The sequence below is a fragment of the Chroicocephalus ridibundus genome, chromosome 2 (genome assembly GCF_963924245.1).
Source record: "Chroicocephalus ridibundus chromosome 2, bChrRid1.1, whole genome shotgun sequence".
In the NCBI taxonomy this organism is placed as follows: domain Eukaryota; kingdom Metazoa; phylum Chordata; class Aves; order Charadriiformes; family Laridae; genus Chroicocephalus; species Chroicocephalus ridibundus.
Genome location: NC_086285.1, coordinates 16,447,535 through 16,471,316, shown reverse-complemented (window position 1 = coordinate 16,471,316; position 23,782 = coordinate 16,447,535). Strand labels below are relative to the sequence as shown.

The window sequence follows — 23,782 nt, the reverse complement described above, 5'->3', positions numbered from 1 at the left end:
AGCAGAAAGGTATACTCTACTTGTTAACAAAATTAACATCACTTTAAGGCCCTTAGCAGCCACTTCTTTTTAAAGAGTTACTATATCCTTCTTATCAATTGCATATTTTAGAACTCAGATCGACTTAGCAAGATTGTTTTTCCTTCAGAAGACTCTTACAGAGAACACGACTGCTAAACTGAAGTTTCCAGTTGTAATAACGAAGATGTACTATTTTCCGTATTTACTCTTTGTAGGAACAGGATGGGAGAAAGATAAAATGAAAGGGAAGGAAAATAGATTCCTTTTTGTGCATCAAAACACTAATCAGTCATTTAAATATCTTGTGATTTGATGCTTGAATATTAAATCTCTTTGATTGCATTTTTCCCTAGGGAAAGTTATTTAGTCAAGAGGAGAACTCTTAACTCAAAATATGTGTTCATTTAAAATTACATTTATGCAAAACTCAAGGCAATGTCAGAATTCTATTTATAAAATAGTTATAAATGCCTGTTGACACTAGTTGAACCTGCCCCCTCCCCCCAGATTCTTATGGACACTTTCCCATCTACATGTAAAGAAATGGGTAATACAAAATATCTCTTATTTTCGTAAGTATTAGGGAAAAAAACCTCTAACTCAAGTCTTCAAGTGCTACGTAACACAAACAACTCCCAACTTTCCTAAATCCTCCATGGCATGAAGTGTGGGAAACAGAATGTAGTGGGATATTAAACCTGTGAGGTTTGCCGTAACTTTAGTGAGCAACCACATCTCTCTGTTGTCAACACCTATGTAAAACTGAAGAGAAAGCTTTTTAGGGCAACAAAAGGCAAGTAGGAAACTTAGCAAGTCTGCAGAAATAAGAAGGGGGAAGAGTTTAACATCAACTATTTTATGTAAGAATATACAAAAAAGACTCAGGAAAACACCTGTGTTTACTGATGGCAGGCAAATTTTTCTTGGGGATGTGTGTTTGTATGTGTACACATATATTTAAAACAAAGGCATGAGTAAACTTTAACTGTGGGAAGTGTCTACTTACATCTACAGTTCTGAAGCTTAACCCTCAAAGCTAGATTTAGTAAACAAAAGCATCACATTAACCACAGAAACAAGTCTTATAATTAACACTCTGTTGCCCATGACTTCTCCTTAGCCAGGACATATATCTCTGGGTTTATGGAGGCTATATAGTTGCCCCATGTAATTTTCTAGCCTGAAAACTTGCAACTGCCAGGCAAACAGCAAAAGAGAAAGATGGCAACCAGACATTTCTACATAAATAAAAGCATGTATGCCCGCTTGCTTACTTTAACTGAGAAATGACCTCAGCAAGCAAGCATCATAGCAAACATAACAAAATTTGAAATTCTGGTACAAGTGGAAATTAAGGATGCTTTCTTTCATATTCAGAATCTACAGATACCGTTTCAGAGCACATCTACTGCATCAGAAGAAACACAAGCATCTAAGTACAGCTGCCTACTGCTTAAATACTACTACGCACCTTCATTTCACGAAAGTAAACACCACCAAAATAAAACCATAAAAAAAAAACAAACCCACCAACAAAAACCCCACACACTTCACAATGTACATTTTAGTGGATGTTTAAAGCAACTTATGACTTGCACAGGACTTGGAAATAGTAAATTATGTTAAAACTGTAGGCAGTTACACTAGAAAAGGCTGAGAGAATAGTTACTGAATGTAGACAACAACAACATGCAAAGAGTACTACTCTCTAGAAATCATTCAGCCTGAAGACTATGATGTATGATTCTAAGACATTTCATAAAAACTCACAGATTCGGTTAGAGTTAACCGAATACTTAGTGCCACAAAGAAAAGACTATGTTTTAAGAAGGTAAGTGCATTTCAAGTTTTAGAGAAGTAACTCAAAGTTTGCTACATCTAGAAATATAAACACGAACTTTACAGCCTATCATCTTAGTATCACAGAATGGTTAGAGCTGGAAGGGACCTTAATGATCATCTAATTCCAACCTCCCTACCATGGGCAGGGACCCTCCCACTAGACCAGGCTGCTCAAAGCCCCATCCAGCCTGGCCTTGAGCATCCCTGAAGGACAATGGAAGCCTGACAGCTAGCAAAACCCAAGACTATGAAATTGCCATGTTTGTTCTTATCACTACATTTGAAAACCTGTTTACATAACTGTATTTCTACAGTTCTCTCTTATTTGCTGTGCTTAATGCACACATGTGGAAAACATTATAATAAGCAAATAACTAAAGATCTGCAAACAGTGAAAATAACAAATAACCCACTTCAGCAGGAGTCTTCAGCAATAACAACTATTGAATGTTATACCTATCTTGGAACGTGTTGAGTGCATGATTAAGTGATCCTGAAGTTCGAAAAGGTTTAAGTTTCATTCTCCACTCAGACAGCAAAACTGAGATGGAAGTGATACATTTTCGGCCTCCAAACTCGGATTTTCTTACTTTGAGTAGTACTTCAGTACTGACTTCTGTATTTCCGCGTAGTGAACATCACAATTTTACTTACATCACACCTGCCTCTGAAGGCGCTTCTGGGGTTTTCAGTCTAAACAGAAACCCTTCCACCTTCTATTTCTGACCGCAAATAAGAACTATACTAGCAAGGCAGAGCTAAGTTCTGGCTGCAGCAGTTCGGCGGCGGCCCGAGCCTCACCACCCGTCAGGAGGAGGCAAAGGCGACAACGCTTCAGCAGCGGGCCCCGCTCGGCTCCCCGGGCCCGCCCGTTCCTCCCCGCTCCCCCGCGAGGCGCGCTCCCGCGCCCGCAGCCACAACTTCCCCGCGCCCCCGGCGGCGGCGGGCGGCTCGGCAGCGCCACCCGGTGGGGCATCGCGGGCAGCAGCGCCGCCAGGGCCCGTCTCCCCGCCGCTGCCGCACCAGGCCCGGCCCAAGAACCCAGAGACAAAATGGCGGCCGCCCGCGGTGTCACGTGACCCCCTTTGTGCCTTTCGGGGGCCCCGGCGACAGGGCCGCCAGCCCCGGCGGGGACCGGGCGGGGGGCAGAGGGGGTCGCAGGGAAGCGCAGGGGGAAGGCGCGGTAAGGGGCCGCCGGGCTCGGCACCTTCCCTCCCCAGGTTCTCCCCCCCTCTCCCGGCGGGCGGGGAGAGCGGGGAGAAGATGGCGGCCATTTTGTGCTTGCGCAGAGGCGAAGGTGGGGGCCCCGGGTGCGGGGGGGATGGAGGGACCCGGCCGAGGGGGGGGGGGGGGGTCTCACGTACCGACTCCTCTTCCTTCTCCATGCCCGTGGGCATCTGCGGCACGGCCCGGTTAATGGAGGCATATTCGGCCAAGTCGGGCAGGTCCTCGCAGCGGAAGACGGGCAGCGGCTTGGACGCATCCAGCGCCCGGGCCCGGAACGACAGTTTGCTCATGTTAGGCGGCGATGGCGGCTCCGGCTGGGGAGGGGGGGGCGACAGCAAGAGCGCTCCGAGCTGAGAGCCGGACCCCGCCGAGCGCTCTCATGGAGGGACCGGGGCTCCCCCGGCAGGGCGGGGCGCGCTCCGACACGGGGCCCGGCGGCGCCGGCTGGCGCGGCTGGGCTGGGCGCTGGCTTCTCTCCTCCGCCGCTCCGGCTCCGCTCAATACGCCACGGCCAACATGGCGGACATTAAACCTCGACTGGCCGCCTCTTTCAGCCAACCCCAGCGCCACAGCCATTCCCACACTGCATCGCGCAGGGGCGCGGGCACAGCGCCGCCCGGGGGAGAGCGCGCGCAGCGCGGGCACGGCCGCGCGGGCTCGGGAGCGCGGGAGGGCTCGGAGCGGCCGGGCGGCGGGCGCCGCCGCTCCCCGCGGGACCCCGGCTCGCCTGGGGAGTGGGGGAGAAACGGGGGGGCTTTTCCTCAGCGTGCAGCCAGGACGTTCCCCAGCGTGCCCGCCTACCTCGGAGCTGCGCCGGGGAAGGCGGGCTCCGCGCCTGTGGGGACAAGGCGGTTCGGCTGGCCCCCGGTCCCCCTTCCCTGAGGTAAAATGAGCAGCGCCTTTCCCTGACAGCCTGCTAGCTACGGGGAACGCGGGGAAGAGGAGCGGGAGAGCGCCGGTCCCGAGCTTTCCGCTCACTCCGGGGGCCGCACCGAAGGATGGTCGCCCCCGAGCGCTGAACTTACCCCGAGCCGGCCGCCCGGTTCCCCTCGAGGGCGGCGGCCCCCAGAGCGGCCCGGCTGCGGGACGGCTGAGGGGCCGCCCGGGGAGGGAGAAGCGCTCCTCGCCTCAGGGGGCTCGCTCCCGAGCCCCGCGGCGGCACCTCCGGACCCCTCAGCAGCACCTGCCCGCCCGGCCGGGTCCCGCCCCGCATCAGCGCCCCGGGTTCGCATTCGTGCTAAATGAAGGAGAAACGCGGGCACCTCCCTGAAAACGCGAGGAACCGTGAGAACCTCCACAACAGTATTTCCAGCTTGTTTCTCTGAGGCTTTCAGCAACTTGGGCCCGTAGCGAAGTGCAGACACGTGAAGCGCTTTAACCCTTGCTTGGATTTAAGTTACCAGTTACCCGTTCAAGCGAGCTCACTACAAGCAAAGGTTAGAACCAATTTGAGCGTGTCTCATTAGGTAAGCTCATTTATGCCTCGGTGATTTGATTAAATTGATGCAGTATTCCGCTATAAGCAAGCAATAGGAAATTCAGAGTCTCAGTTAATGTCTCCACATACCGGGCCGGGTCGTCACAGCGCAGCCATAAAAGTGTCAAAACCCCTTTCTCCCAGGCCATGCTAGAGCTACCTAGTTAAGGAAGCCTTCATATACTTATACATATTACATTCTTGCATTAACTTATAACGTAATTCTAGTTCTATAGTTACATCAGAAATGCCCCTTCCTGAAGATATGTTTAGGTTCATTAAAAAGTGTGAGATAATTGTGTTTTGTTTGAATTTAAGCTTCCCCTCTACTTTTAAAGCAAAATATTGTAGTTTTGTGCTTGTATGAGAATCAGTAGACAGAACTTGTTCTCTATCACATTACTCCTGGGAAACAGAACTTTCAGAAATAGGACATAAATGTAACAAAAGCATTAGAAAAGCTTTGGTTTGCTTAGTAGTTTTTAAAATCTGATATAATAGAAGCAAAAGCCTTTTTTTTTTTTTAATTGCATCACCTCTTTAATAGTAATACCATCATTCTCAACCTTAACCAGCTCCTAGCCACTGGATGAACTATTTCTAGATGCAGTTGTTAACAGCAGTTGCAAGCCAACTATTTGCATGCCTGACTTCCCCAAAGGTCTCCCAAACTGTTTCACCTGCAAGCCATTTAGCTTCACAACCTCTCTGGGACAGGAAATTCTGTCTGTACTGCAAATGGGTAATGCAGCAGAAGGCAGCTGCTAGGGAGAATAAAGCTTTTTTTTTTTTTAAGGGAGGGTGGTTGGTTGGGTTTTGTTGTTTGCTTGTTTTTTTAGTTTGGTTTTTTTTTTTTTTTTTAAAGGAGAGTGGCATGAACTAAGGAATATCACTGTATTCACAGAATCACAGTATTCATTTGTATTTCAGTAGTTACATCAGAACCAAATGTTAAAATTGCATATTGCTTTTTGTGCTGATTTTAAAGCGTAAAGCACACACTAGTTAGAATAAGTAATCCTAAAGTACTCCTAAAATAAATTGCACATAAAACACCTACAGAGTTTTCCACAAATACTGAATAATTTAGCTTATGCAACTAGCAGATAGATTAGGTGATGAAAAAAAAAAAAAAAGGAGAGAAAACCAAACAAAAAACCCCCCTGCTATCATAGATTAGCTTTGACCTGAAACACTAAATGAAAATGAAATACCTGGCAGCTAAGCAAAAATTAAAGCCATTAAATATAACTTTCCACTTCCACTGATGAAAGAAAAACAATACATAATTAAAAGTGAAGTATAGAAAATATCCTGAACCATAAAGAAAGAATATTCAAGTTTAAACTTGTCCTTAATTGACCTATGCATTTCTAACCCTACCACAGGCTTGAGAAAAGTGCAGAACAAGCAGAATGGACAATAATATTTGGATACAAACAGGACAGAATGCATTAAGAAAGAGTTTTGGCCTGAAACTCTTAGACTCATCAGCTTTTAATGTTTTGGCAATAAAATAGATTGCATTTAACTATTTTGTAGCAGAAGTTTGTCCTCAAAATTACCTAAATTAATATGCTAGTAAGATGAAAAGTGTGATATTTGAAAACAATGTGACATCAGCCCTAATTTCTGTTCTGTAAAGGTGATAACACGAAAAAGTGTAGAACATAGATATAATGATGTTTCTATTTTACCTTCTTTTCAGTTATGATATGCAGATATATTTTAAGTTTTGTCGTTCTGTAGCATTTACCAAAACGCTTACATTACGTTTGTAGACATCAGTGCTGCACTATGACAATAAGTTAATGTAAAATTGGTATGTTTTGCATTATGACCAAAATACTCTGTTAGCTCTCAGTAGGAAAAAAAAGAGAAAAAAAGAAGAAGAAATCAGTAGGTGTAGACTCATTTGTTGTACTAAAGTGCTATATGTCCATTTTAAAAACTAAAATCTAATGAACTGTAAGGTAACTGAAATATAATGAATACAGCATTTTGAAGTGCTCTTTTTTTGTTAAAACCGCTGAAATTAGATCTTTAACATTGGAGACATCTCTTTAAGGTTTATCTTTTTATGATCTCAAAATACTTAGTTAAAAAGGTTTACCTAAATGAAATAACTTTGTACATCAGCTATGTAGGTGGTAAATATAACCATTTCAATATACATTCAAAAATACTAAATTCAGGTTGAGCATTAAGGGCTAAGATCTACAACTTGATCCATACAGGTACAGAAAGAGGTCTCCTGTGGTGTCATCTAACTCAGGTTTGTGAGCCCCAAAAAACTTAACTTGCTACTTTGTATTGAAAGTTCTATTTGTCAAGTTTTTACACATTTACTATTGGACAAGCTTTTAAAAATGTTAGTATTTATTTAGTTTTGTGACTTAAAACCTCTCTGAGTCAAAGAAAGACTTTCAGTAGTTTCTTTAAGCATGAGTTTTAGTCTTCCAAACGTGGGTTCATACTGTCTCCCATTCTAACAGCAATCATTGGTTCTAGTCACAAAATAGCCATGCATAAAGGGCATATAGGTTAAACTGGGTGTCATTTTTGGTGCTTTCTGGAATCAAGCAGCTCTGTATTTTAAGGATATAAAATTCTAGGATACAGTTGTTCAACTTTTAAAAAAACAACTTTTTAATATATTTTTTTCTCTCTTTTTTATATTAGTTTATCTCCAATAAGTAATATATATATATATATAGGCAAGCATAAAATAAAGGAGTTAAAGGCTGAAATAAAGTACAATATAAAAGCTAATGTTGCATACATGGGTTTTCTATTGTTCTACTTTCAAGGAAAGCCTGTTATTTGAGAAAATCATTATCCACAGCAATACATAGTATTAACAGTGAACATTTGAAGTCATTCCACTCTCCAGCCTCACTGGAAGAGGAAGTTTTGTTTGCTTTTGTTTTTTTAAGCTTTCTTCTTTCCTTCCCCTCACCCCCAAAATAATCATACACTGAAATCCAGAGTCAAAATGGGATTAGAAATCAAATACATTTGACTCCTTATATACATCCATTTTCTCTGGCCATAATTTTCTTGTACCTACTTAAAACTGTAACAGTCAACAATTAAAAACAGAGCATGTTATTCTCATTTGCCAGCCATTGAAAAATAGTTCTTACACACAGAATACTGTATTTTCATAAACTAAGGAACATGATGAGTACACCAAACTATACGCTAACTTACATTTCCATAAATATTTGCAATTTTTCTCACTCTGGGACTACTTTACACCTTGCTTCTACTATTGTAGAGCTCACTAACTCATCATTTATTTATATAGCAATTTTGTTGACCTGTTTTTTGCCTTTTATCTCCAAATATGCTGACTACTCTGAACTGATAAAAAGTATCACTGGTCTAGTTTCCCCCCACTTTCAGTAATCAAGTATTAAGAAATGACATATTATGAAGTTACCGTACTCATGTTTCTTTCCAGAATGACTTACTTTTAGGGGTATTTGGAAAGATGTAGGTGGCTCTCTTGATCTGTAGTAAGCTATTATGAATTTTGTGTATTACGTGTGTTCCTGTTTTACATTTGCTAGTGATACTTCTATTCAAATTTGCTTCTCAGCTACCTTTTGCTGTTTATGTTTTATAACATTACAGGATCTATATTTTTTAAAATCATCTCAGCAAGCTACCTGGAGTTTGTTTTAAAGTGAGCTAAGTGTAGGCAAATATGACACTAGAGGTTCTTCATTATTTTATAAAATGTCACAGTCCAGTAGTAAGTAGATGCATATAGAAATTATCTTAACAGCATGAAGATTTCAACCATAAATGAACTGATGTAATTCATAGTGAATTTCACCTTATTTGCTGGTGTCAACTGCCTCTTTTAAAAGAGATAATGGATATGTCATATTTAAAGAGTTCAGACACCATACTACAAAACCGGTGTAGAACGCCCTTGTGATGACTTCTGCCATTCTTTTGAAAGATAATTTAGTGGTTCATAGCTTTGGCATCTCAAAGAATGGTATGATATTGGTTATTTTAGGTGTCATTGGTCGAGATGCAATAGGTACAAAGCTTGTTTGAAGTCCTTTCTGAATCATAATTTGAAGCAGTGACCAAGTAAATCTCTTCCTCAATTCTTGTGTTAATGAGGGGAAAGTAATTTGTCATTTATATATTTTTATATATTAATTTTGTTTCTGTAGTGAACTTGCACGTACAGGTATTGCAGCACCAAATCTTCTAGTTACCTTTTTGTAAGCACTTCCAATTTACACTGCAGAATGTCAGATAGAGATGAGAAGGGATAATACTGCATTTAATCTTATATTTCTGTTACAGTTCAACAGCTAGTAAGTAAACATGATCTTTTAGATTCCGAAGCTGCCTAAAAAAAAAAAAAATAAATTTGAAGATCTAACAGCCTGGTAAAACTAGCAGCTCAGAGGCATTAAACACAAGCACGCACCACTATAAAACCAATGATTGCTGTTCTCATGAGCAGTATGTTACTAGAAATGACCGGTAAAGCAGCGTTACAAAACTAGCTGAGTCCTGAACTTTCAGAACAGAAACACAGAAGTTGGCTTTCTTGCAACAACATCTGAAGTTTTAACACTTTGTTGCAAGCAGCCATGCTTCAAACTGGGTAAGGAATTGCCATGCGATCAATGGGTTTCACATTTTAAGACTACATGCATGAAATTACAAGGCAGCATTATTTTGCACTAGGTAATACTAACAAAAACAAGATAGGCTGAAACGAACAATAGTTCTGTCATTTCTCAGGCTCTCCCCATGAGACTATCACTTTTTAGTGTGTTGCCTTTGTCAACAACATTGGTTTAAGATACTGTGGTCCCGCTTTCTGCTTTGCTGTTTATTCTTTTTCCTCTATAGCTCCATTCCCCCTTCATTTGTATCAGCACAGTTGCTCCTGAAGCTGCACTGAGTACCAAGTGGGAATTGGAAAAGATACGTTAACAACTCAGAAAAAAAACCCAACTACATAAATCAGAAGAAAAGCCACTTGAAAAGATCCATGTTAGAAGTCATCTTCCCCCAATAGCTACAGCTTATTGCCGCTGCCCTCTTCCTTCACATGATCCAGTTTGTGAAGGCTACAGAATACAGCAGTCTGGTGTGATAAGTCATGCGCAAAAAGGATTTGAATATAATAAAACCGTATATGCAATTTAATATGCACTCAAAACAGTAATACACTGTCATATGCTATATTTGAAAACCTTTGCCTACAAGACTAGTGTCTGAACTAATCTATAAATGAAGCATTTCTTACTTTCTTTCATACTGATGACACATCGCCGTGTATGGGTGAAAGGACTTAGATGCCAATTTAATGGCGTAATCGTATGTGGGGAATGTGTTGTCAGCCATACATATTCAAAAGTAGAGTCCAACATCCTCAGGGAAACTGTCTGAACCCGAAAGGTGTTATGCCACAGAGCTATATCCAGAAGGGGAGGAAAAGCCACTAGCCACCAATTCTCTTACTTTGAAGAAACAAAGCTAACAGAGGAACAGAGAAAGCTTTTACCACATTTCTACTTTTGCGACTTAAAGATGATGAGGCAGTTGCCCCCATAGGAGGAGCAGAAAGACTGCAAGAGGAACTAATGATTTAGGATTATTATTTTACAGACTCAAGATTTGTCCTGAAATCACCTGTACAGATAGAGCCCATTTTATCATTCTCTTGCCTAAAATTTATCTGAAAGTACAAAGGGTTTGTGGGAGTTTTTTTGGTACTGTAGAAAAAAATTAGCTTCCTTTACATGGCTTCTTCAGGACACAAGTTCTTATGCATGTAGGGAAAACACATAACAGCGGAAGCAGTTATTTTGTTAGATACAGCAGTGGTAAAAACACAAAGACTCTTCTGTATGGAAAGGTATCTTTCCCTGAGTAAGTGTTACCAGATTCAGAATAGTTATCCTAAGAATTGTAAGGGTTGCAAGATAAGTGATTTACGAGTTTCTCCTTTACTCGTCCATTCCATAATGTGTATTCCCTCCAAAATATTATGTTAGACACACCCTGAATTCTTGCTTTAGTCATCTTCTCCAGCAACTCAATCCTAAAAGATTATTTTGTGGAACAAGTAGTAAGATAGACAAAGTTTTAAAATGTAACCTTTTTGCAAATAAAAAAAAAAGATAAATCCAAAAATGTCTGACTTTATGCTCTGGGTTTTTTTTAAACTTTATCCAAAATATTTTGTATTCTGAAATACAAAACAATAATAATATTAAAATCACAATTTATTCTTTCATGCTAATTACCCTAAAACATTATGGTAAATAAAATCTGAGCTGGGCAGACAGGCTAGCCACCTCTTACGTAGGCGTGGACTTCTGCAAACATTGGTTTATAACACATGAATAATTTCTGAGTCAAGCGAACTTAATTGTATAATTATGTATTTCCAGTAGAAGGACTGGCAGAAGGGCAAAAATCTTATCCTTTTCTTGATGGAAATGCAAAGGATTGGGCTTGCAAAAACAAAACAAAACAAACAAAAAAACCCCAAGAAAAACCCAAAAAACCAACCCAAAACCTAAGCAAACAAAAACCCAAACCAAATAAAAAAGCCCCACCTTCTCTTGCCAACAGAACTGCTAATTCATTAATCAAAGAAACAAAGAGCTAAGTATAGACTGACATTCCACATAGGATAAGGCAAAAGGCTAAAAATGTAGAACAGAAACAGAGAAATTATGGTTGTAGATAGACTTGACGGTAGGCACAGTGATGGACACAGTCCTGAATCCTTCAGCTGACCCTTAAGGCAAAACCCACCAAACAAAAAATGCCCACCACCAACACACGCCCGACACCACGACGTGAACCTTAGGCTGCCAGTGGTCACCCGCTAACCGGGGATAAAGGAGCACACTGGGGACAAGCTACACTTCTTTGCATAACTTTAGAAAGCTTACCGCTACGCTGTTAATTGCATGGCTCCATGTGTGTGCAAATATACAGCAAATTCAATCCAGGTAAGCTTGTATGCTCTAACTTTCTAAATTTTCCTTTAAAAATAAATAATTTACTTTAACACCTTACACCCAAGATAGGATTGCTGTCTTACAAGTCCACCTATGAAAATTGTTTCAAGCGCTTCAGAGCTTCAGGATAGTATGACCGGGTATTTTCAGAACTTCAGAACTATATATTGCTGATGTTAAATAATGTGGAGTTCTAGTCCGATATCTACCCTATAACATCAAATGCTTTAAATTGCAGTTCCTGAATCAGAATGAAAGTAGTATGTCTGCTTCAGGCAATTCAGGAAAACATTGATTTATACCCAGATAGGAATTAGCTAGGCTCAGAAGTCTTTTGGTGCAGGGAAGTCTACTTTCATCATGGAATGAAGAGGCATTTCCTACTGCATATGTTTAGGTTGGGGGGGTGGTCAAACTTTTTTTTTTTTTGTGATGTTAGTGAGATCTACCTATGTACCTCCAGACCAAATCAAAAGGATTGTGTCACTAAGTATCTAATACAGTCTATACCATCTTGACTTAAGATAAAAAGAAACAAACTTAAGATAAAAGGAAAAACCCACAAATTACTCAGCTTTTGGATTTCAAAAGTCCGATGTTATTGGTTTCCAAGAACACACACACAAAAAAAATATCTTTCAACTTCAGATGTTGATTCCTTTACACTACACACTAGTTTGATTTATACTTCTAAATAATGCATAAGGTAGAATGTTATAGAGATATTATTTGTATCCTGGGATACAAATTAATCATGATCGTATTTATAACCTAACACTTAGATACACAGTTCAGAAAGCTCTAAGTAATAACACTGGGGGCTTTTTAGTGAAGAAAGCTAATGAACTAAGTTCGAATATGTGTATCCAGCAGAGGAGGCTAGATCTGAACACAAAACTGATCTGAGTGTTTTGATTTTTTTTTTTTTTTGTAAATGATAGTATCAGCATAAAAATGGAAAACTCTGACAGCGTTAACCTGAAGAAAATACATTTTCAGAGGTCTTTCAGTGTTTGGGGAATGCAAAAAACTTGAGAGTTGGGCAGATGTTGAAAGGGAAAATATTTTTGTTTAGATGGAAATATGAAGTTTCCTGAGGAAGAAAGATAGAGGAATCATATTAGATTATTTTCTCTATGTAACTAACATAGGTGAGCTCAGAAGACCCAAGCTCATGTGATATCATTGGCATTTTATTCTCCCCCCCATGAAATCCTCAAGTCTGGTGTAGGGGCACCCTGAGAAGCACAACCAAGTGGAAAGCAGTTTTCTCAAATCATTTAGAGTACAAGCAGTTAAAGTTTTCACTCCCTCACCAATACGGACACTCCATTCTCACTCTCTTTTTAAATATGGTGTTAGTTTTACTGTTGTCTGGCGCTCTGTTGACCTGTCCAAGAGAAGAAGACAGACCACTGTCATTATCACAGGGGCCTGTGCACAAGCCAGCTACTGGTCACAAGTGACAAGTCTGCTGAACTTCATCTGATTTGTAAGCAACTCAAGAAGGGTGTTAGCACAAAAGGACATGACATAATTAAAGAAAAAAAAAAAAAAAGAAAGTCAGTGGAGAACACAGGAGATAGTTTCTCACATTAAAGTAGCTCATCTGAAAGTCTGCTTGACTAGAGCTTCCAAGTTCCACAGATTCCTGCCATACCAAATTTTTAGCTTGAAATTGATTCAGAGATGACAAAAGAAATCAGAATACTTTCTTACAGATTCTTCATTCATTATGTGATTATAAATGGATATGGGCCAAGCAGAATATGTGTATATGGAGTCATCAGGTGTACGATTTTTTCCCCTCTGTTATCCAGCGTGTCTTCTCTTTAAAAGATGCTGATTGTGGTACTTTTCTTGAATTGTGAATACACAATCACATTGTCTAAAGGCATAAAGATATTCTGTCTTGTATGGATACCTTTAAGACCATCACAAATAACAGAACTGCTCCGCATTATAACATTTGAAATAAAATTTTAAACTTTCTTAAGAAAAAACTCTGAACTAATTCATCCAGGTAACACACCCTATCTATGCCTGGCATTACAGATGAAAAGCTGTCAGGTAAAAGGACCCTTCCAAGAAATTTATACTTTTAGTCATCAGGTTGTGGAAGCACCGAGATTCTTAGTAAACAGATAAAGGACCTAGGGGATGCCTATAGTGCTGAAAGACAGATCCAAGTCACCTGCTTTTTGTAGCCTGTTTGAATAAACATGGAAAACTCTCTCTTATTTATGTTAATGAATATTCAAGATGCAGGCACATGTGAGACAAGGGAAGTCTTGCTTCCAGTGAGGAAGTTTCTTAAAGCTCTGAAGGGGAGAGAAGATTAAGAGCTACCTTTTCACTACCTAAATCATGCGTGAGTCAGAATAAGCAAACAGTAAGCAAACATTGGGGTGTGGGATTTATCTGATTAAGGACGTTCACATTGGAGCTAGTCATACTAGCTCTAATAAATACTAGATCTGATCAGCATAACCAGTGAAGTTTAAAATATAGTTGTTATCACAGCAGACATCCAAAATCTCAATTTGTGGGGCTCTTTTTGTTGTTCGTTTTCTAAAGATGTGATTTACTTGAACTGTTTCTTTTCAATGACTCGAATCATGGATTTAACAATACCATTCTAAAGCCAGGTGAAGAAATTTCTACATTAAGTGTTTACGATACAGTGATTCCAGTTTACTTAGAAGCATAGTTTACTGTTAATCCATTGAAGCATGAGTTAACACCACTTTACAGGCTCGTTACCTTGATATCTAACCATACACTTGTAAGCACAGGTCCCAGAGAAAAACCAAAATGGAGCCTGACAAAAAGAGGACTGCTCTGGGAGGAATAGCTCCTTGGTTCTGCTCACTGTTCCTGGGGCTTCCTACATTTTACATTTAAACATTATTGAGTAAAATCCATGAAGTAGCCCTGGGAGCAGGGATGACAGCCAGCTCAATATATTGTAAAATCCAACTCCTTCTTTTCCCTTTCCCTAGGATTTTTCACTCCAAAGCGGTCCAGATTGTCTTCAACAACAGAAGATGGAAAGTTAGTGTCCTACCATTTGAAACCGTTTGCTCCAGGTTTGCATTCCCACAGACAGCCTAACTTTTAGAGCTCTTGCTATTTTTGCTGGTGCACAAACCAATAGCCACTGGCATCTATAACTGATGTTTTCTATTGTACAGTATTGTGTGCCTCTCAGCAACTTTCCCTTTACCAGCCAGAACCTCCCTAACAGCATCTCAACTCCCTGCACAGCTAGTGAAGGCTGGTACTCATGTGTCATTTGTTAGTTCCCATCTCTCTCTGTTGTTGATACAGGGAGATAAGCAGAAAGAATAATTTTTTATCAAATGTACTCATTTTTTAAGCACTGCAATACCTCCTTTAAGGGTCAAATCTTGACCACCAATTTTAGGCTCTAACTATTATCAGTAGGGAATTTATGACAAAAACATCCTATTAAGGAAATTCATAGTATTGGTATTATCTTGCTCCTGGGGCCAAAGGACAGTCCAGTGGTAACACAATATACTGGAAAGATGACTTAGCTAAGAATATAGAGAAGGCCATGGGAGCTGAAGCCACTGGTATATGGTCACACATGTCCAAGGCATACTTTGTTGCTCACAACAGCAAGCCAGAGAAATTCTGTTCCAAAGCATTGATATTCCCTTCCCCCACATCCATATGTTTACTAAAGCATTTAAAATTTAGGATTGGCTCAAGGATTTGGACAGCTTCACTACAACACGGATTAACTCCCTGAGCTATCTGATAAAAGAGGAAAATATGAAGAATGCTAAAAAGTAGAAGGATGCAGTAGCCAGAGCAGTTTCCTCTGGCATATAGGAGGTAGAGCAGATTATTTCATAACGCTGAAAAAACATGCAAATACCAGTCTGGAAGAGGTATGGAGGGACCTAACTTTCTAGAAGATGAGAATCTGAAGCAAGCAAGAAATATATCATCCTTTGTTCACAGCTGGGAAACAGGTGACCCATGAAGCAAGTTTTTTAAAAAAATATTCATTGCTATAACTTGATGCTGACATGTACGATGTGGAGTACTACAGAGAGCAAAGTCATGAAATAAGAAAGGTGAGAAACAAGACTATGTCACAAGGTTCAGAACGTGAAGATACCTTCCCCCCACACCTCCTGAAACCTTGTTGAGTGTTGAATCAAGGAAACAATGAATAGTTCAGAACCCTCAAAAGGAACAACCAGGAGCCCCAGGTGTCAAGGTATGTTATCACCTGTAGGAAAATAGAGAACACAGTGATAGATGAGTGAATGAAACAGGAGTTATGGCTTTTATTTGAACCGAGTCCCAAACAATGTCCTTTTATACCACTACCAGACATCTGGGGAACTGTCTTCATGTTATTATTGCCTAAGTCTGGAAGCTGGTTAAATCTGCCTGGGATCTAAACATCTGCACTTCTACGACAATTTTAGACACGATAGCCATCTTTACCCTGTCCCTCTTACTTGAGTATGTAATACCAGTAATATTGGTTGGAGAAATGTCATGAAGGCACACAGAACATTTTGGTCAGCCAGGATGAGTTAAGATCTTGGAAAAAGTTTATTTGGTTTACAGTAGGATGCTATACTTCAAATAGTTCTAAGCCAGGAGAGCCAAATACCTTTGAAAGGTGTATGGAGTCTATACAGAGTTTCTAGGTAAAAGAGAAACTATACTAAGAGAAAAATTTATGAGTTTTGCCATCTTAGAATGGGAGGAATAGATAGGGGACAAAATTAAGAAACCCACCAATAAAAAAAAAAAAACCACAGAAAAAAAATCATTTCTTATGGTTTAGGTCCTGGTGTTCCACAGGCATTTCAGAAGGAGCAAGGTGGGGAAAACACACAATCAAGACAGAGCCATCCCTCAATAATGACTCTTCCAGGCATTTCTGCAGAAGATGCAGGAGGTAAATTAGTTGCTATTTAGCTTTGAGAGGATGGGAAAACTTAATCAATTCTTATTCCTTATTGGCAACACATCTGCTGGGAACTACTTCTTGTTCAACAATGGCTCAAAAAGGAAGCAAGAGAGAAGCAAGAAAACCACTGAATTGCAAAACATCATCACTTCACTCCTCATCTCATAACTTCTTGATATGAGTGAGAACTGACATTTTGACCAGACGCAGCACCAAAGTTGCAAAACCACGACCAATGTTAGAGAGTAGCCCCAACTGAATGGGTGAAAGAGCAAGTGTGAAGCAAGTTTCTATTCAGCATTCATGTTCTTGCTGACTTCAGTGAGCTAGAATCTGCCTCCGAGCAGCAAGATCACTAGCAATCAGTTCATTCATGGCCTGCATGCACAGGCTGCAGTCACAAGAAATCACCACTTTCATAGTCCAGGATGACAAGAGGAGCAGAAGCATGAAATTACCTTCAGTAATTTATCACTTGCTCAGTACTGTTGTCCCTAGATGAGCAAACTGAACATTGGTCTACATGATGTAAAGAAGAAAATGAAAGTTGTATCAGAATTACTCAGATGTAAATAGCCCAGTGATTCTCCAAGATTTATAATTAGGGTGATAGATTCAATAACAATTGGCTTCACCTAAAGCGCCAACCTTGTCGCCTAGTGATCAGGTCTCAGAGATGGAAGATGTCCAAAATCCACACTTTCTCACACTTGCCCATATCTTGATACTTGTCCTCAAGACCTAAGAGTTGTAGCAGGACATTGAAGATGTAATGGTCACATTGCGCTGCCACAGGCCAATGGGACCCTGTGCTCCAGCCAAGACTTCATAAAAGTAGATCTTGTCTAATAGAGGAGGGATGGTGAAAGCTGACCGCTCTCTTGGATACAGATGTCTCTTACTGGATGAAATTTACAAACTATATTTACTTAAGATAGAAGTAAGTTTTACCTTCCTTTAACAAAAAACAAACAAACAAGACAGACACCATTATAGACATCTACTTGAAATTGTGTATCAGTTTCCATAAAACTAAATAATTTAATGAGCAAGCTTTCTTTAAAAACAAAATCTAAATGCATTTCTGAAGATTAAAATGCTCATGTGAAGTTTAGAGTCTGTTTCAAACCATCCAGTATTTGTCAAATTTATTCCTTGAAAATAATGAGGACATTGAAATGTAAAATAGACACAAAGGTCCCTAAAATTATCAGCTTCATATCACTCCAAAATAATAGGCACATTGATTCCTTAAAAATGTGTTAAATTTATTGTTGAATTTGTTCCTGAACCTGTTGAGTTTTCTAATATATGCTCTGATCATAGGCTTGTCTGTGTCTTCCCACCCACCTTCTTAGAACATTAATCACTTCTGTGTTCTTAAACACCTAATATGGATGTTAGCAGAAAGCCTCCTAAAACATCTGCACTTACAACTGCGGTGATCTGTAGGTTGTAACAAAAGAAAAACAACACACGTTAATATATATATCTATTTATAAATACATGTAAAACGCATGCTCCAGTTAGCAACAGGAAAGAAAAAACCCACCCACATCAGGTGAATCCTGTTACAATCTGAAGGATTACGTTAGGTTTTCCTTTCTTTACAATCCCACCTTCATAGACAACCCAAACTCCTACAGACCTCCACAAGAAATCTGCATATGCAAGCACACGAGCAAGGGGGACCCTATAGTTTAATAACCGGCAGTGAATATAACCTTTAACTTCTCAACAAGCAAACAATGGACTAGTTGCACAATAAACGTGTACCAAAGCCTTCCATATTGTATGTAAAAATCATTTTAAAACCTTTCATCTGCAGCCACTGTGAAATCATTTTGGGGGTGGGGCCGAAAATCTCATTACTGAAGAAAACTGGTCTCTGGGTACAGGATTGAAAAAAAAAAAAAAAATAAAAAATCTGCTTCATTACACAAACCAGCGAAAGGGTGAGGTCATGCCTGTTCCGGGCCATAGTTCAGGCAACACTACAATTTTTCAGGGATACAATTTAATCGTCTTTCTAACTGATCTGCGGTTACTGTTGATACAGAGAAAAGGAAAAGATACAATAGATCAAACCGTGCCCCACCTTTCTCTGCCCACCCCCCTGCCTCGGCCCCCTCCCCCGTTAGAGCCGGGGACACGGATCGTTCCGGAGCCCCACAGCGCCACCAGCACAGACCAGTGCAAAACAAAAAAGATCTCCCACCGTGTGAAAAAAAAAAAAAAAAAGAAAAAAAAAAACCGAAAAAAAAAAAACCGCCTAGAAAAATGCCAAAAATTACAAAATGTCTCCCAAATGTACCTTCTTGGAGGAAAAAGAGCAAACAAACAAACCACCCATCCCTCCCCCCCGCGCCCCCAACACCAAACCAAGACATCTAAATGAAGTGTGGTGAAATAAGAACCTTTATATAACTAATGCTTTAAGCTAATTGCCACAAGAGCGCTAATTTGCAAATAAAAAGGTCACTGTTTAATAAGAGACATAACTTAATATAAACCCTCTTATGTCAATCTCCACCTTCACCATATCAAGGGCAGTTTTCCCCAGTACTTTAGACCAAAGTAATCCATCAAGAGCCATCACAAATGGCATTGTAAACTCTTTTAGCCACGACCAGACCCTATAGCAGCAACGTAATATGCTTCTTTATATATTAGAGCTGCATTATGTTCATACAGACAGTCACATATTCGGTCCCGGATCCGTTTATTACTCGGTAAAGAAAACCCACAGACAAAAAGCCAGAATCAAAAAAAACAAGTCCAGCTCGAAAATATCTGACTTCTTATACTCTTAAATTGAACTTAAATTGCTGTTAAGCTTCGCGTATATAAAATTTTAAAGAGGAAACAAAACCGACTTCAGTAATTGTCGATTTTAAGGAGACATCGCTGGGTGGGATACACATGAGATCAAAGCTAAGAAAAATACAAGGCTACGTTTTTTTCATCAACACAACGAAACCCCTCCACAGCACTAATACACGCCAAAAAAACGCTGCAACGAATATTTTTGGTTAAAACCACAAACTTACCTCCGGAGAAGGCAGTCCTTGCAAAACGGCTGTAACAATATGGACTGCATACTCGCTCTCCTACAACCAGCCACCTCCATGCTGCAAAGGGCTCCCCGAACATCCTTAAAATATTTCGCAAATGCAAAAAGTGAGACTTTCCTTTTTTTTTTTTTTTTTCCTCTCCTCCCCCCCCCCCCCTTCCTCCTCCTCCTCCTCCTCCTCCTTCTCCTCCTCCTCCTCCCCCCGCCGGGTGAGGAAGGAGGCGGCTTCCCCGCGGGTCTGCGGGCGATGCCGGCGGGCGATGGAGCAGCCGGGGCGGGGGGAGCCCGGCACCGCCGGGGTCACAACTTTGCCGGGGCCGGCGGCGGCCCGATGGGCCCCGCTGACCGGCCCCCCCGCCCCGGCTCCCCCCACCACCGCTACCGCCGCCTGGAAAAATGCAGTGTGCCATTTTACACCCGCCTTTGAAACACACAGGACCAAAGTCTAGCGCTGGTTTTCGGTGACACTGCAAAACTACGGCTGGCTTCACGCGAACCTCCCCCCTCCTTCGCCTCATCCCTCCCTTCAATGGGAGCAGCCGCCTCTTGAGAATTAATAAAGAAAGACAGCTGGAGAAAATAATTCCGAGACTTTGCCGTTTTCCCTCCCCCCCCAACCCCGGCCCAGCCCCCACTCCCAGCCCCGCAGCAAGTTTCTGCCGATGAGCGCATCCCTTCGCCTCTCCCCGCGGCATCGGGCACCCCCGGCCCCGCCGGACCTCGGCAGCCTCGCCGCAGCTGAAACAGCCAGTCATGCCTGAAACAAATTCCGTGATTCCTGGAAAGTGGGGAGGCTCGAATCCCAGCAAATACTCCATTTACTTACAAATATAAATACCTACCTTACGAAAGAACTAAATTAACACTAAATTCAACAGATACATCCGTTATGGCAGGAATAGTTTTTCCATAAATACTGTTTTAAAAACCCCTCCTTATACTGACTGACAGAATTCTACCATGCTGCCCACAAACAAAATGGCTGTGGCACCGAGTTTTTTGGTTCCTCCCACTGTGCCTCCCCCTGGCCTCCAGGAAGTGGTAGAAATCCAAAATAAAATCCGCACGAAAAGTAACAATACATCGCCTAAACTCCGCACGGCACCACCAGCCATCGCGGGTAGGAAAGCACATTTACCAACGTTGTACTTTCTGGAGGATTTTTATTGTTTTTAAAAGGGCATCAATCACTGGGAATTTACATCACTGTGTAATTTGAACTTCCTGCTTTACATATTTATAAGGTCTTTCACCTATCTTGGCAGGCTTTCAAATTAAGTGGGTTGGGAAATTTGATGCTGTGGCTGTAGTTTGTGAGCTGAGTCAGGTAGTCCCTGCTGTAGCTCTGCTCTAGCTGTGAAAAGACGGGCAAATTCTAACACTTTCAGTGTTTAGTGCGAGATAAAATTACCCCCCCCAACATATTACAGGCTCGTAAGCGAGTGTCTCGGTGCAGAGAGGACATTGGAATGAGGATTCTCAGCAGTAACTGACATTTAGGCCTCCCACACATAAATACACGTTTTGTAATATTTATCTTTTCACATTTGTGGTGCACAGTGCTTGGCCTGAATTATGATTTCTGTGGAAATAATCTTAGATTTTCGCTTATTATGACCCTGTATAGTGTTGCAGCCCTTTAACTTCTTTGACATTCACCTTAAAAAGAAAAATAAATAGTAAATATAGCATATTTAAATTAGAGATGGTCATAAAAATGTCAATATATGGTCCTCTACCTGAGCCGCCAATCCTGCCAGGCAATAGCACAGCTCCTCTTGCACGCTGCCTCATGGGCTCCACGGGCCTGATTCATTTCCCAGGAGAGCCCTTTTACTGCCTTTGGTAGGAGTTACAATGGAGACGGGCTGTCAGACCTGCTGAGCCTGATCCAGCGCTATATTAAAAGACTTGAATTAATATTCCCATCCACTGCTCTTCTAAACCTTTATCAGAGGCACTGAAAAAACAGTGAAATTGATGGTTTTTTTTCCTGAAGCACCTCATATTTCTAGGTCTTAGATTTCAAAGAAATTATCTGCAAAGAACTTAGAGCAAATTTTGTCATTATTATTATTTGTTGGTATTATCGTGCTACCTAACAGCCTTAATCCTGGACTATGGTTACAATGGCATGTCGTATAGAAATGTAGGGCAAAAAGATAATTCCTGCCCTGAAGAGCTCAAAAGTATAAGACAAAAGACAGCAGATGGCTACAGACAGATGAGGGAAACAATGAGACTGTATTGATCAGCCGGGAAGGCACAGTGTGCAACACACCATCAGCCTAACTCTTGTTTCTGTGTATACACCATGGCAAAGAAGACATTAGATGGGTTTGATGAAGAAAATTAATTGGTTTTGTGGCTGTTGAAAGAAAATTTCTCCAACATGAAGGACAGCATGGAAGAAAGCACAAAGATGTTTGCTTGAAAAAGCGGCAGATAAACTACAGAAGTCTAATCAAATTGGCATGAATTTTTTTATAATGACAGAAAATAGATAAAGGGAGAAGTAGACTGTGAGGGCATTGAAAATACAGATAAAAAGTTCATGTTTGATACAGGAGAGGCAAGAAAAGGATCTAAATGGCATGGTGACATGGAGAAATCATAAACCTGGCCTGCTAGTGGTTAACAAGTCCTAGAAAAAAAAGATAGAATCACAGAATCATAGGACTGTCTAGGCTGGAAGGGACCTTTTTAGATCATCAAGTCCAACCGTCAACGTAACACTGACAAAAAACATCAGTAAACCAAGTCCCTGACCACCATGTCTACCCATCTTTTAAATACCTCCAGGGATGACGATTCTACCACTTCCCTGGGCAGCCTGTTCCAATGCTTGATAACCCTGTCACTGTAAAAATTTTTCCTAATATCTAATCTAAACCTCCCCTGGCGCAACTTGAGGCTGTTTCCTGTTGTCCTGTCACTTGTTACTTGGGAGAAGAGACTGACCCCCACCTCTCCACAACCTCCTTTCAGGTAGTTGTAGTTCAAATTATATGGGCCTGAAGAGATGTAGCATGCTTTTTAATGGATTAAAAGTGGTATTCTTAACCATTAGTTTGAGGACTATGTGTTGATTAGATGAACCTCCCTCCTAACTTGTATTTAGTGAATTCATAAGTACTACTCCTGGTGGTAGAATTTATTATATGAGCATCTGCTTGAAAAGGTCACCTCAAACTTGTTAATACAAGCAGATAAGCGCACAGGAGGGTTGGGGCTGAAATGACCACACACACTGGAAAGGTTCCTTCTCCTGTCACCTGTTTTTTGAGAAGCCTTCATCTCCCCACAGTGTCCCATAGATCAAATGTTCATCACTATCTGCCCTAAACTAGCTCCGGTCTGACGAAACCCTCATCTGAATGGTGGAGGGGGCAGAAAGGGCCTCGCAGTTCTGTTTCAGGGCACAGCTGCACGCAGGGGAGCAAACCGTGCTCTTGAGGAGGGGTGTGAGCCGGCAGCCCGTACCCCTCCCAGTACATTCTTTGTTATGTTGTGTTGCTGTAGGTTTTTAAATTTTTTTCTTTCTTTCTTTCCCACATTTAGTAATGGCATTGCAGTAGTAGCAGGTGCATATTTGCAAATTCTTTGTAATTCTTTCACATGCAATACCTGCAATACCTTAGATAAGATTTTATTTACTACAGCAACAATGTGACAAGCTCTTAATTATGTTAGCTAGCCATGCTATAACTTGGGGCTAAACACTGCAAGGTAAATAACCTCAAATGAGCTAGGCCTTGGTGAATGGCTGTGGAAATATTATGGTGTGGCAAATGTGGAAGAATTTGACTGGATTCTTTTGTTGCAGGCTAAACCAAAGTGAACTATCCCAAATTTTCTTCTCATTTAAAGCTTACTAATTCTGTAGATGAACTGACGTATTGTAACTGTTTAAGGGTCATTTTGGCTCATGTTTGATCTCGTGGTTGGTTTTAACTGAAAACAGTGTCTATCAAGTGCTAAATGTTGGTAATTGAGATAGTGACTGAAATGCACATTGTGGCTTTTTTAATCTGAATAAGCATTCCAAGAAAAGCTGAAAAATATGTTCTCATGCTTTAAAAAAACCCCTCGCTTGACTTGGTGTCAATTTTCCCCAAATTTCTTGTTGGTCAGAGTAACTCCAAAGAGCACTACTATGC

At 41.0% G+C, this 23,782-nt stretch overlaps 1 protein-coding gene across 7 annotated transcripts in view; it reads right to left on the bottom strand.

Annotated features, from left to right (window-relative positions):
* The window catches only part of EPC1 (enhancer of polycomb homolog 1), a 67,483-nt gene extending 46,878 nt beyond the window's left edge, over positions 1-20,605 (bottom strand). For 2 of the 7 annotated variants that reach the window (XR_010069792.1, XR_010069793.1), the window contains exon 1: positions 3,228-3,910. Coding sequence is in view for 4 of the 7 variants with exons in the window: in XM_063324495.1 (XP_063180565.1) it covers positions 3,228-3,380 (153 nt within the window). In the remaining 3 variants the exon portion in view is untranslated. Of the gene's footprint in view, positions 1-3,227; positions 3,911-19,599; positions 19,704-20,464 lie in introns of those variants that run through there. The other 5 variants (XM_063324498.1, XM_063324499.1, XM_063324500.1 and 2 more) reach the window with 4 other exon arrangements.
* Positions 20,606-23,782: the final 3,177 nt, after the last annotated feature.